Consider the following 14,697-nt stretch of genomic DNA (forward strand, 5'->3'; position numbering starts at 1 on the left):
GAACCGCTCCCAAAGCGGCCTCCTCATGACTTTCGGCCTCCCCAAACCGCATCCTCGGTCGGTGGCAGGCTTTCCCGCTTTTGCGACGCCTGGCTGCCACAGGTAAAAGACCGTTGGGTGAGAGACATTCTGTCTCACGGTTACAGGATAGAGTTCAACTCTCGTCCTCCGACTCTGTTCTTCAGAACATCGCCGCCCCCCGAGCGAGCCGATGCTCTTCTTCAGGCGGTGTGCACTCTGAAGGCAGAAGGAGTGGTGATCCCTGTTCCTTTTCAGCAACAGGGTCAAGGTTTTTACTCCAACTTGTTTGTGGTGCCGAAAAAGGACGGATCCTTCCGTCCTGTTCTGGACCTAAAACTGCTCAACAAACATGTAAAAACCAGGCGGTTCCGGATGGAATCGCTCCGCTCCGTCATCGCCTCAATGTCCCAAGGAGATTTTCTAGCATCAATCGACATCAAAGATGCTTATCTCCACGTACCGATTGCTCCAGAGCATCAGCGCTTCCTGCGTTTCGCCATAGGGGACGAACACCTTCAGTTCGTGGCACTGCCTTTCGGCTTGGCGACAGAGCCACGGGTCTTCACCAAGGTCATGGCAACAGTAGTAGCAGTTCTGCACTCTCAGGGACACTCTGTGATCCCTTACTTAGACGATCTGCTTGTCAAGGCACCCTCTCAAGTGGCATGCCAACACAGCCTGAGCATTGCTCTAGAGACTCCAGAGTTTCGGATGGATCATCAATTTTCCGAAGTCAAATCTGACACCGGCCCAATCACTGACATATCTTGGCATGGAGTTTCATACTCTCTCAGCGATAGTGAAACTTCCGCTGGACAAACAGCGTTCACTGCAGACAGGGGTGCAATCTCTCCTTCAAGGCCAGTCACACCCCTTGCGGCGCCTCATGCACTTCCTAGGGAAGATGGTAGCAGCAATGGAGGCAGTTCCTTTTGCGCAGTTTCATCTGCGTCCACTTCAATGGGACATTCTCCGCAAATGGGACAGGAAGTCGACGTCCCTCGACAGGAACGTCTCCCTGTCTCGGGCAGCCAAGGCTTCCCTTCAGTGGTGGCTTCTTCCCACTTCTCTGTCGAGGGGGAAATCCTTCCTGCCCCCATCCTGGGCTGTGGTCACGACGGACGCGAGCCTGTCAGGGTGGGTAGCGGTCTTTCTCCACCACAGGGCTCAGGGTACTTGGACTCAGCCAGAGTCCTCCCTTCAGATCAATGTTCTGGAGATAAGGGCAGTGTATCTTGCCCTAAAGGCGTTCCAGCCGTGGCTGGAGGGCAGGCAGATCCGGATTCAGTCGGACAACTCCACAGCGGTGGCTTACATCAACCACCAAGGCGGAACACGCAGTCGGCAAGCCTTCCAGGAAGTCCGGCGGATTCTGCTATGGGTGGAAGCCACAGCCTCCACCATATCCGCAGTTCACATCCCGGGCGTAGAAAACTGGGAAGCAGACTTTCTCAGTTGCCAGGGCATGGACGCAGGGGAATGGTCCCTTCACCCGGACGTGTTTCAGGAGATCTGTTGCCGCTGGGGGATGCCGGACGTCGACCTAATGGCGTCCCGGCACAACCACAAGGTCCCGACATTCATGGCACGGTCTCAAGATCACAGAGCTCTGGCGGCAGACGCTTTAGTTCAGGATTGGTCGCAGTTTCAACTCCCTTATGTGTTTCCTCCTCTGGCACTGTTGCCCAGAGTGTTACGCAAGATCAGGTCCGACTGCCGCCGCGCCATCCTCGTCGCTCCAGACTGGCCGAGGAGGTCGTGGTACCCGGATCTGTGGCATCTCACGGTGGGCCAACCGTGGGCACTACCAGACCGACCAGACTTGCTGTCTCAAGGTCCGTTTTTCCATCTGAATTCTGCGGCCCTCAACCTGACTGTGTGGCCATTGAGTCCTGGATCCTAGCGTCTTCAGGGTTATCTCAAGAGGTCATTGCCACTATGAGACAGGCTAGGAAACCAACGTCCGCCAAGATCTACCACAGGACGTGGAGGATATTCTTATCTTGGTGCTCTGATCAGGGTTTTTCTCCCTGGCCATTTGCCTTGCCCACTTTTCTTTCCTTCCTTCAATCCGGATTAGAAAAAGGTTTGTCGCTCGGCTCCCTTAAGGGACAAGTCTCAGCGCTCTCTGTGTTCTTTCAGAAGCGCCTAACCAGACTTCCACAGGTCCGCACGTTCCTGCAGGGGGTTTGTCACATAGTCCCTCCTTACAAGTGGCCGTTAGAACCCTGGGATCTGAACAGGGTGCTGATGGCTCTTCAGAAACCACCTTTCGAGCCAATGAGGGATATTCCTCTCTCACGCCTTTCGCAGAAAGTGGCCTTCCTAGTAGCAGTCACATCACTTCGGAGAGTGTCTGAGCTAGCAGCGCTGTCATGCAAAGCCCCTTTCCTGGTGTTTCACCAGGACAAGGTGGTTCTGCGTCCGGTTCCGGAATTTCTTCCTAAGGTGGTATCCCCCTTTCATCTCAATCAGGATATCTCCTTACCCTCTTTTTGTCCTCATCCAGTTCACCAATGTGAAAGGGATTTGCACTTGTTAGATCTGGTGAGAGCACTCAGACTCTACATTTCTCGTACGGCGCCCCTGCGCCGCTCGGATGCACTCTTTGTCCTTGTCGCTGGCCAGCGTAAAGGGTCACAGGCTTCCAAATCAACCCTGGCTCGGTGGATCAAGGAACCTATTCTCGAAGCCTACCGATCTTCTGGGCTTGCGGTTCCCTCAGGGCTAAGGGCCCATTCTACCAGAGCCGTGGGTGCGTCCTGGGCATTGAGGCACCAGGCTACGGCTCAGCAGGTGTGTCAGGCAGCTACCTGGTCGAGCCTGCACACTTTCACGAAACACTATCAGGTGCATACCTATGCTTCGGCAGATGCCAGCCTAGGAAGGCAGGTCCTTCAGGCGGCGGTTGCCCACCTGTAGGAAGGGGCCGTTTTACGGCTCTATTTCGAGGTTTTACTTTACCCACCCAGGGACTGCTTTTGGACGTCCCAATTGTCTGGGTCTCCCAATGGAGCGACAAAAGAAGGGAATTTTGTTTACTTACCGTAAATTCCTTTTCTTCTAGCTCCAATTGGGAGACCCAGCACCCGCCCCTGTTCCCTTCGGGCTGTTGTTCTTTGTGTACACATGTTGTTCATGTTCAATGGTTTCAGTTCTCCGAAATTTCTTCGGATTGAATTCACTTTAAACCAATTTATAACTTTTCCTCCTTCTTGCTTTTGCACCAAAACTGAGGAGCCCGTGAGGCACGGGGGGTGTATAGGCAGAAGGGGAGGGGCTTTACACTTTTAAGTGTAATACTTTGTGCGGCCTCCGGAGGCAGAAGCCATACACCCAATTGTCTGGGTCTCCCAATTGGAGCTAGAAGAAAAGGAATTTACGGTAAGTAAACAAAATTCCCTTCTTTCCTTGCAGTACTCCACAGTTGTCAGGTTGTGAGTACATCTTTTGTATACAACACCCCCTTCTGGACACCCATAGATCTTGAGGTCTGGGCCACTCCAAAGCCGTGATGTACTTCTGGTGAAGCCATTGTTTTGTTCATCTCATTGTCATGCTGGAAAGTGAAATAACCACCCATAATTGTGATCATACAAGTAAACACACATGATCACAATTATGGGCGGTAATTTTAAACTAAACAGGGTATAAATGGGTCATTAACCTCACTCCCCTATAGCACCCCCTGAGGAAAAGATCGCTGAAACGCGCATCGGGGCATAGCGGCATACTTTTGGATTATTTACAGATCACTTTGAAGGTATAATTTCCCTTGCAAATTAGTATACATTTACAATTTTTATTATACAGGATTATTATACCATAATCTTTTTCATATATACCATATCACTTGGATATTTTATTCTGCACTGTGCACTTTGTTATATATGATAAATAGATATTTATTCAAATAACAGTGGTCTTTGCACTAAGCACTTTATCTTCCCGGTAAACCGCTGCTATAACTTATGGGACTTTTTCCCTGCCTTGTATTTGTATTTATATGGATTTGTAATGGATATTTATTTTATTCATTGAATAAAAATATTAATTTTAATATTGGTTACATCATCATTTCCTTTATTGAATCCTCAAGGATTTTCATCTAAAGGTTTTTTTGATATTTTGTAATGGGCGTGTAGACGTTTTATATTTACTTTAGCCTTTAATATAGCCTTTTATTATTATTATTAATAATAATATTATTATTATTATTATTATTATTATTATTATTATATATTTTTTTTTTTTGCAGCCGTCCTGACAGTATTTCATTATACTTCATTCATCGCCTTGTGGAAATATGCCTGTAAAGAAAAAGAGAAAATCCTCCTCTGCTGAAGAAGTGAACGTGAAGAAATGTAGAATATCTAGGTACGTTCAAATCCACCAGAGCTGTACTCCGACCGCAGCTTCATGGATGTGACTGGAAGTTTATTTTTTTATTTATTTATTTTTTTTACCTTTTTTCTCAGTTATTGCAGGACACAGACACCAAATAGAGTAATAAGTGAAGATCTGTTCTCTAGCAAGAAGTGCCTGGCGTGGTTTTACGAGTATGCAGGTCAGTATGGTACAAGCTGGCTCTTTAGCTCCTTTCCCTCCAGTGTGGCCATCGCTCTGTCTCCAGGATCGGGTTGTTCCCACACCCTGCTGTGCTATTATAGCGCTGGCCCTGGAGCTGTTGGTCGATGCTCAACAGCCTGGGCCATTTTTGGCTCGTTGGGAGTCCTGCTGGGGAGGATGGATCTGTATGTTTGACACCTAGCTAACGATTTCGTTAACGACCTAGATGAGTGATTCGAGATCGGAATTGTTACCACAGCTGTTGTGTGACAGGGTCCCGACGATTTACAAGATCGTTATACGGGTCGCATGCTCTTTCCTAAAGTCGGTGTTTGTGACACCTCACATACGATTTCAGCAGCGATCCGGGAACTGTGACGTAGTAGTGATCTCGTTCACGATCTCGTCATGTGTGACTGGACCTTTAGGGATCAGAGTAGACTCCGATTTTGGTCCAATTAACACCTTTAGATGATTCAGTGAATAATAAGTGTCTTTACAGAGTGGGAAAATGTATCATTTGAGCCATTATGATCAATACAGTACAGTAATGCTCATATATATATATATATATATATATATATATATATATATATATATAACAAAAATCATACATTAACTACACAATACGTAGATTCTAGAATATCCAATGCGTAGAATTGGGCCACCAATTATATATATATATATATATATATATATATATATATATATATATATATATATATATATATATATATATATATATATATATATGAATTGGTGGCCCAATTCTACGCATTGGATATTCTAGAATCTACGTATTGTGTAGTTAATGTATGATTTTTGTTATATATATATATATATATATATATATATATATATATATATGATAGATAGAGGTTGTTGTCTGTAGTTAGCAAGTGTTTGTGTAGGGCGCTGTACATGTTCTGGGTGTTGTCTGGGTGTGGCGGGGGGTGAGAGCGGTGTTGTTTGTGTGTTGCGTTGTTTGTAGAGCGCTGTGTGTCTGTATCATTGTGTATGTGTGTTGCGCGGTTTGTGTGTGGTGTGTTTTGGGGGGAGGTATGTTTTGTGCAATGTGTGTGTTGTGCGGTATGTGCGTATATTTGTGTGTGCCGCGGTGTTTGTGTGTTGGGTGCTGTGTGTGTGCGGCGTTGTGTGGGTGTCTGTGTAGGGCAGTGTTTGTGGTTCCCAGTGTGTGTGTGGTGTGTGTGTGTGTGTGTGTGTGTGTTTTGGGGGGAGATGTGCACCCCCCATCATGCTCCATCCCCCATGCTGCGCACCCCCCATCGTGCTCCATCCCCACTCCCCATTGTGCTCCATCCCCCATGCTGCGCACTCCCCATCGTGCTCCACAGTCACACATCAGACATTAAACACGCACACATCTGATCGCATACACTCACACACACACCTAACTTCTGTGCTGCACGCCGTGCTCCTCTGCCGACACTCACGGATCCGATCACACACACTCACACACACTCACACACATCGGATCGCATACCCTCTGTGAGACTGTGACCGGGCTGGTCCACGACGGCCGGTACGTCTCGCCCCGGTTGTGCTCCCTCCATGTATAGATAGCAACTCCACCCTAGGGTTAAATCCTGTTTTTTCCTACAGGCCGAAAGGAAGGGTTAAAAAGGAAATAGGAGGATGGGTGTGGTTGTCTAGTGTGTGAGGGAGTGAGCACAACTCCCTGAGTCTCTGCAGGAGACTCTACTCTGCTGTATTGGACTTTTGATGGACAATAAACCGTGTGCTGTGACCTTTGGTGCCTGGATCCTGTGTCTTCTGCCGCGCAGCCGACCACGCTACCTCACATATGGTGGAGAATGCGGGCACCCCAGCCGGTGAGATATAGCTTCCATTCCTGGTGACCCGGTAACACATGTCCTGGATTCAAGCGGCTATACTACAGCCTAAACCCGGCGACGCCATGGAGGACATACTAAAGCAGCTGGCTCAGGCTAACGCACAGCAGCAACAAGCTAATGCACAGCTGCAACAAGCTAACGCACAGCAGCAACAGACCAATGCACACCTGCTCCGGGCGGCGGATCGTCAGCAGCAAGCCTTGCAATTGCAGGAACAAAGGCACCAAGAACAGATGGTTCTCCTGGCCAAGTCGATCCGTTCCGGACCGGCAGCAACAATCCCGGGACCGGGTGACGACGGCAGCGTCCGGAAAACGGTGAGACAAGCGTTGCAAAAGATGACCCCGGGGGATGATGTGGAAGCGTTCCTGGCGGTGTTTGAGCGGATGGCCGAGCGGGAAAAGCTGCCGACCCCCCCCCCAGTGGGCTGAGGTATTGTCGCCCTATCTAACGGGGGAGCCCCAAAAAGCGTACCTGGACCTCTGTACCGAGGACGCCATAGACTATGCGACCCATAAAGCTGAAATACTTGCTCGGTTGGGGGTGAATACCTATGTACGGGCTCAGCGGGTAAATCAGTGGTTCTATGAGGAAGCCAAACCCGTACGCTCCCAGGCCTATGACTTGTTGCATCTGGTAAAGAAGTGGCTGCAGCCTGACACTCTGAGCCCTGTGCAAATGGTAGAAAGGGTAGTGGTGGATCGTTTTGTGCGTACTCTACCCGTCACCATTCAACGGTGGGTAGGACAGGGCGACCCAAATACCCTGGACCAATTAGTGAGCCTGGTGGAGCGGCATGTGGCTACGCAGGACTTGATACGGGACACTGAGACTTTGCGTGCCGCCCGTCGGTCCGGCTCCTCCAAGCCTCGGGCCAAGGACCCTCCGCTGACACCGGTGCAGGAGTCCGCTACCGTCCCGTCTGAGACCGCGCCCGCCGTCCCTGAGGTCCGGAAGGCTATGTACCCTAAACGACAACTCGGCAAGGGGGTATCCTTCCCTATTAGATGTTGGCGGTGCCAGCGGGTGGGACATATGGAAGCTCAGTGTCCACTCACCACGGAGCCCATGGATTGTGGGGTTACCCGACGGGGTTCAATGTATGCTCAGGCGGTCTATACCGCAGACCGTGTCTCTCCGGAGACTGAGCCCCACTTGTGCCAAATACAGGTGAATGGATGTCCGGTTACAGGCTTGTTGGATTCCGGAAGCTTAGTGACCCTTGTGCGATCAACCCTAAGGGCTAAAATAAAGGCCACAGGACGTACCGTGGGGGTGGTTTGCATACATGGGGACCGCCGAGACTATCCCACGGGGGTTGTCACCATCACAGCACCCTGGGGGCAGGTGCAACATGAGGTGGGACTTATGAACTCTCTTCCCTATGATGTGATCCTAGGAAGGGATCTGCCGTGTTTTTGGACTCTATGGAAGGGGCCTCCTAAGTCCCTTCAGGTATTGGACAGTCCGGGACCTGAGCCCGACAATCCCGAATCCGGGACGCCTGCCGTAGGGGTCCCCATGATAGGGACAGAATGTGAACCCGATAGGTCGCCCCTAGAGGTATTGGCAGGAGAGGCTGAGATAGTCGAGCCCATCCCGGAGTTGGAGGCGTCCCCGGATACGTTTGGGACAGCCCAACTCCAAGACCCTACATTAATACATGCCCGGACTCGGGTGACAGTGGTTGACGGGGTGGCACAGCTGCCCGGTGCCCAGGTAAGGTACCCCCATTTCGCTCTTAAGCAGGATTTACTCTACCGGGTAGATGAAATACGGGGCGTGGGGGTAGAGCAGTTGGTGGTGCCCCAGCCGTATCGCCGGCGGGTCCTCGACTTGGCTCATAAACAGCTGATGAGTGGCCATCTAGGGGTCAAGAAAACGCAGGAGCGAATATTGCAGAGATTCTATTGGCCCGGGGTCTTTGGGGAGGTAAAACGATACTGTGAAACCTGCCCGGAGTGTCAGCTTACCGCACCCCTGGCCCACTTTCGCAGTCCGTTGGTACCATTACCCATTATAGAAGTCCCTTTTGAACGGATAGGGATGGATCTGGTGGGGCCCCTCGTAAAGTCTGCTCGAGGGCACCAACACATCCTAGTGATCGTTGACTATGCCACCCGTTATCCAGAGGCGATACCTCTCAGACATACTGCAGCCAAGCTTATAGCTCGGGAGTTGTTTGCTGTGTTCTGCCGGGTGGGGTTGCCCAAGGAGATCCTTACGGATCAGGGGACCCCATTCATGTCTAAAGTGACCAAAGAGCTATGCCGGCTACTCCAGATCAAGCAGTTGCGTACATCCGTGTATCATCCTCAAACGGACGGTTTAGTGGAGCGTTTCAATAAAACCCTGAAAACCATGCTCAAAAGGGTGATCTCCAAAGACGGGAAAGACTGGGATATGATGCTTCCCTATTTGATGTTTGCCGTCCGAGAGGTACCACAGGCATCCACGGGGTTTTCGCCTTTTGAGTTGTTATACGGGCGACATCCCCGGGGATTGTTGGACCTGGCAAAGGAAACATGGGAGCAGGAGCCCACCCCCCATAAAAGTGTGATTGAACACATTTTAGGAATGCAGAACCGCATAAGCGCGGTCATGCCAATTGTGAAGGAGCATTTACAGGAGGCTCAGGCCGCACAAAGCGGCCGCTACAATAGACAAGCCACCGTGCGGACCTTTAAACCCGGGGATCGGGTGTTGGTATTAATCCCCACGGCGGAGAGTAAATTCCTGGCTCAGTGGCAAGGCCCCTACGAGATAAAGGAAAGAGTCGGGGTGGTCAACTATAAGGTATTGCAGCCCGGTAGGCGGGAACCTGAACAAATATACCATGTCAACCTGTTAAAACCTTGGCAGGAACGGGAAAGCCTGATGGTTGATTTTTTCCCCATCTCCCTCCTCTTCGGGTCGTTCAACCCCGGCCTCAGCGACCTCCGGAGAGGACGAACCGGAAGTAAGGATTGGAGAAGCCCTCACCAAGCATCAGAGGCGAGAGGCCAGACGGCTGGTTCAGCAGAACCCCGATGTCTTCTCCGAGCTGCCTGGTAGGACAAGTCTGATACGACATGACATTGTCACCGAGCCTCACCTGAAGGTACGCCTGAAGTCATACCGGGTACCGGAGGCTCGAAGACAAGCCATATCGGAGGAAGTGAAGACAATGCTACGACTAGGGGTCATCGAAAAATCCCTGAGTGAATGGGCTAGCCCCATTGTCCTAATACCAAAACCCGATGGCTCCTTAAGGTTCTGCAATGACTTTAGGAGATTGAACGAAATATCCAAGTTTGATCTCTACCCCATGCCCCGGGTGGATGAGCTGATTGATAGGCTGGGACAGGCGCGATATTTCACCACGCTCGACCTGACCAAGGGGTACTGGCAGGTACCACTGACGGAGTCCGCCAAGGAGAAAACCGCTTTTGTTACGCCGGAGGGTCTCTTCCACTATGTTGTCTTGCCTTTTGGCTTACACGGCGCTCCAGCCACGTTCCAGAGGTTGATGGACTTGGTGCTGGAACCCCACCAGGCGTATGCATCAGCGTACCTGGATGACATCATTATTTACAGCTCCGAGTGGCAGACCCACTTGGAACAGGTACAAGCGGTGGTGAACGCGCTCCGAACAGCCGGTTTGACAGCCAATCCCAAGAAATGTGCGTTGGGGCTCACGGAAGCCCGCTACTTGGGCTACGTGATAGGCCAAGGAGTGATTAAGCCCCAAATAAACAAGGTTGAGGCGATCCAGAAGTGGCCTAGACCCCTGACCACGAAGCAGGTTAGGGCTTTCCTGGGTATTGTGGGGTACTACAGGAGGTTTGTGCAGGATTTTGCGTGTCTATCGGCCCCCTTGACGGACCTTCTCAAAGGCAAGAAGTCCGTCATGGTGCGCTGGACTTTGCAAGCCGAGGACTCCTTCCAGGCCCTGAAGGGGGTCCTGTGCGGACAGCCCGTTCTGGTCAACCTCGATTTCCGGAAGGAGTTCATAGTACAGACTGACGCCTCTGAGGTCGGCCTGGGGGCAGTGCTGTCTCAGGTGGTTCAGGGGGAGGAACACCCCGTCACTTTCTTGAGTAGGAAGCTCACCCCTCCCGAGCGGAATTATAGCGTAGTGGAGAAGGAGTGCCTGGCGATCAAGTGGGCCTTGGAGTCCCTACGCTATTACCTGCTGGGACGGCGGTTTCGCTTGGTGACTGATCACTCCCCGCTGGTCTGGATGAGGTCTGCCAAGGAACGGAATGCCCGGGTTACCCGGTGGTTCCTTTCTCTGCAGAACTTCTGTTTTACGGTTGAGCACCGGGCCGGTCGGTTGCAGGGCAACGCTGATGCATTGTCCCGCGGCCCGTGTTTGATGGCGGGAGTTCAACTCCGCACGCTTGAACTGAGGGGGGGGTATGTGAGACTGTGACCGGGCTGGTCCACGACGGCCGGAACGTCTCGCCCCGGTTGTGCTCCCTCCATGTATAGTTAGCAACTCCACCCTAGGGTTAAATCCTGTTTTTTCCTACAGGCCGAAAGGAAGGGTTAAAAAGGAAATAGGAGGATGGGTGTGGTTGTCTAGTGTGTGAGGGAGTGAGCACAACTCCCTGAGTCTCTGCAGGAGACTCTACTCTGCTGTATTGGACTTTTGATGGACAATAAACCGTGTGCTGTGACCTTTGGTGCCTGGATCCCGTGTCTTCTGCCGCCTGGCCGACCACGCTACCTCACACCTCACACACATCCGATCGCATACCCTCACACACATCCGATCGCATACCCTCACACACATCCGATCGCATACCCTCACACACATCCGATCGCATACCCTCACACACATCCGATCGCATACCCTCACACACATCCGATCGCATACCCTCACACACATCCGATCGCATACCCTCACACACATCCGATCGCATACCCTCACACACATCCGATCGCATACACGCGCTGACACAATCACAGCATCTGGAGATACCACATGCTTCCGGCCATGTGATCCTCCGGCAGGTCCTGGAAGATCACTACACAGTATCGCCGCCGAGAAGCAAGCGATATCACGGGCTGTTGTGAGGGTGTGGTGTGTGTGTGGTGTGTGTGTTCCGCCGCAGGACCTTGATGCGCTCACCTCGTGTGGGAGGCGGAGCCTGGGCGATCGGCCAATCCGTGCGGGGGGGCGGAGCCTGGGCGAGGAGAGCGGCCAATCTGTGCGGGTGGGAGGAGCCGAGGCGAGCGCCCAATCCGTGCGGGGGGCGGGGCCATGGCGAGCCCAGCGGCCAATCCGCTGTTTGTCACCGTAACAACATGGCCAATCCGTGCGAGGGGGGGCCGACGCGAGGCGAGCGGCCAATCCGTGCGGGGGGAGGAGCCAAGGCAAGGCGAGCGGCCAATCCGTGCAGGGGGGCGGGGACATGGCGAGGCCAGCAGCCAATCCGCTGTTTGTCACCGTAAGGACATGTGGCGGGACACAATTTTGGAGCAAGACAGACAGAATAAGGCAAATATATATATATATATATATATATATATATGTATGTATATGTATATGTGTGTGTTAACGGCAATGTGTAAAAACAGACATTCTATAGAATACCAAGGCAATGTATAAAATGCTGAACATGGGCCATCAAAGTATGAAATACATCAGATGTTCATACATAGTCATAGTCATTCTATAGAATACCTGAATGACAAAAAGGCGGAGTGTAGAATACTACAGGGGTGCTCCGTCCAAAAGCAGGAGGACAGAGCAGAAAATAAACACTAACAAAAAAATGTCCTCCTGCATCTTTGGGGGACACTGTACGGGTTCCTATCCCCAACGTAGACCAGGGACGCGGTAATCCGTGAAATCCGCTAGCAGTTGTTATGGCTGTGACAGAAGACGGCTTTTACCGACTCGGAACAGAGCGAAGATTATTGAACTAACTCTATGCAAGATCACAATTCAGTGTTTCTCAAAAGGGCTTGCTCAATGTTCAAGATGTTCCTGACCACAAAATACCTCTTCGATCTGCTGCTACTGCTCAGTCCACAGGAAGTGGCCAAGGATTTTTGAGGTGTATGTGCAAGACTAAGTGCCAAACTAACAAATGCCTTTGTGTCAAAGAAAAAATGAAGTGCAATTCAAAATGCCATTCTAGCCTCCTGTGCTGCAACAAATAGTCAGGAATGACACTTCTGATTCTCTTTTTTTTTTTTTTTTTTCCCAGTAAAGATATCTGTTGTTCACTTTGCATTTCTTCTTTTATGTTTTTTGACTGTTTGTTACTAAAGACTAAAGGCCACTTTACACGCAACGACATCGCTAATGCAATGTCGTTGGGATCACGGAATTCGTGACGCACATCCGTTCTCGTTAGCGATGTCATAGCGTGTGACACGTACGAGCAATTGCTAACGATCAAAAATACTCACCTAATCGTTGCTTGTTGACACGCTGTCCAGTTCCCAAATATCGTTGCTGTTGCAGGTACGATGTTGTTCGTCGTTCCTGCGGCAGCACACATCGCAGGAACGAGGAACATCACCTTACCTGCGTCCGCCGGCAATGGGGAAGGAAGGAGGTGGGCGACATGTTCGTCCCGCTCATCTCCGCCCCTCCGCTTCTATTGGGCGGGCGCTTAGTGACGCCGCACTGACCGCCCCCTTAGAAAGGAGGCGGTTCGCCGGTCACAGCGACGTCGCTATGCAGGTAAGTAGTGTGTCGGGTCCGAGCGATGTTGTGCGCCACAGGCAGCGATTTGCCCGTGACGCACAACTGACGGGGGTGTGTACGCACGCTAGCGATATCTGTGCGTGTAAAGTGGCCTTTATAGTCAGGAATGACACTTTTTTTTTTTTTTCCCAGTAAAGATATCCTGTTGTTCATTTAGGATTTCTTCTTTCATTATTTTTTTCACTGTTTGTTACTAAAGACTTTTCCAATCTGGGCATTATATCAGACTTTGCCTGAGCAGTTCTTGTCATTCTTTACAATACCTAGACATTTTATGTAATGCCTAGGAAAAGTATAGAACAACTCAGATATTTCATACCTTGCCTCAAAAATGACAGGGATTGTATACATTGCCCAGGTATTCTATAGAATGCCGGGTTTTCATACATTGCCTGTAACATATACTGTATATACACTTCATGGAGAGGTGTGCTGCCCCTGTATTGTTGGTGTGTGCATTTTTCCACCTAGCACCACTTTTTTTTTTTTTTTTAGTGTTCAGATTTCGACACTTTGATTTAAGATGGGCTCATCTTTATTTTCTATGAGTCTTGTGTACAAAAATGTTTTAATTTTTGTTTCCTTCACATGAACAGGTCCAGATGAGATTGTTGGTCCAGAAGCAATGGAAAAATTCTGTGAAGACATTGGGGTTGAACCAGAAAATGTAAGTAGTGTGTATCCATACTAATGGAGTGTTACAGAGTTGGTAAGTGAAGATCTGTTCTATACTTTCACATTTACACTTTCATCCATTCCTTGCAATTTACGATCTTTGCTTGGAGTAATTTAATAGGGCGTTTCATTCTTGATTTCCACGGGATAGTAATCTCTCATGCACGCGCTTACTCACCCTCTACACAGCAGAGGTTCCGGATAGTGATCCTCTGTGCCCCGCAGGGCAGCCAATAGAAATCTTTCTATCTGGTTGTCAGGATAGTAGCAGATACTCTGCAGTAGTATAGCTCTGCTGCCAGAGGGGGAAGGAGACTGATTCTGCTCAGAGCATGCACCAAGAAAGACATGAAAGCATAAAATGATGTGAATTGATTCTTATGCAATAGAGTCTGCAAATTTAATTTATAACTGCTATTATATTTGGCAGCCAGCAAGATTGTATGAAAAAGTTATTACCTGAAAATGTCTGTAGGGAAACTATAAATACATGTGTGGTCAATATAAAGGACTGGCACATGACTTATTCCTTCCAAAGACAATACTAAGGACCAGGGGGCACTCACTGCGAGTGGAAGAAAAGCGATTCCGACAGCTAAATAGGAAAGGGTTCTTTACAGTTAGAGCAGTCAGACTGTGGAATACACTACCACAAGAGGTAGTAATGGCAGATACTATAACAGCTTTTACATCAGGGCTGGATGATTTCCTCAGTGTAACTAAAAAAAACTGCACTCAAAGCATTTCTTGGAACTTTTGCAAAACTAAATCCACAGTATATGTGTGTGTGTATATATATATATATATATATATATATTATACACAGAATGCCCCATTGCATTACTTTAC

At 49.9% G+C, this 14,697-nt stretch overlaps 1 protein-coding gene across 1 annotated transcript in view; it reads left to right on the plus strand.

Moving 5' to 3' along the window:
- DCUN1D5 (defective in cullin neddylation 1 domain containing 5) overlaps positions 1 to 14,697 on the plus strand; it is a 57,699-nt gene that overhangs the window by 17,361 nt on the left and 25,641 nt on the right. Inside the window, exons 2-4 of the mRNA XM_075334665.1 lie at positions 4,280 to 4,398; positions 4,500 to 4,588; positions 13,770 to 13,840. Coding sequence (XP_075190780.1) covers positions 4,328 to 4,398; positions 4,500 to 4,588; positions 13,770 to 13,840 — 231 coding nt within the window. The 5' untranslated portion in view covers positions 4,280 to 4,327. The remainder of the gene's footprint in view (positions 1 to 4,279; positions 4,399 to 4,499; positions 4,589 to 13,769; positions 13,841 to 14,697) is intronic.

The sequence above is a fragment of the Anomaloglossus baeobatrachus genome, chromosome 2 (genome assembly GCF_048569485.1).
Source record: "Anomaloglossus baeobatrachus isolate aAnoBae1 chromosome 2, aAnoBae1.hap1, whole genome shotgun sequence".
Taxonomy (NCBI): Eukaryota; Metazoa; Chordata; class Amphibia; order Anura; family Aromobatidae; genus Anomaloglossus; species Anomaloglossus baeobatrachus.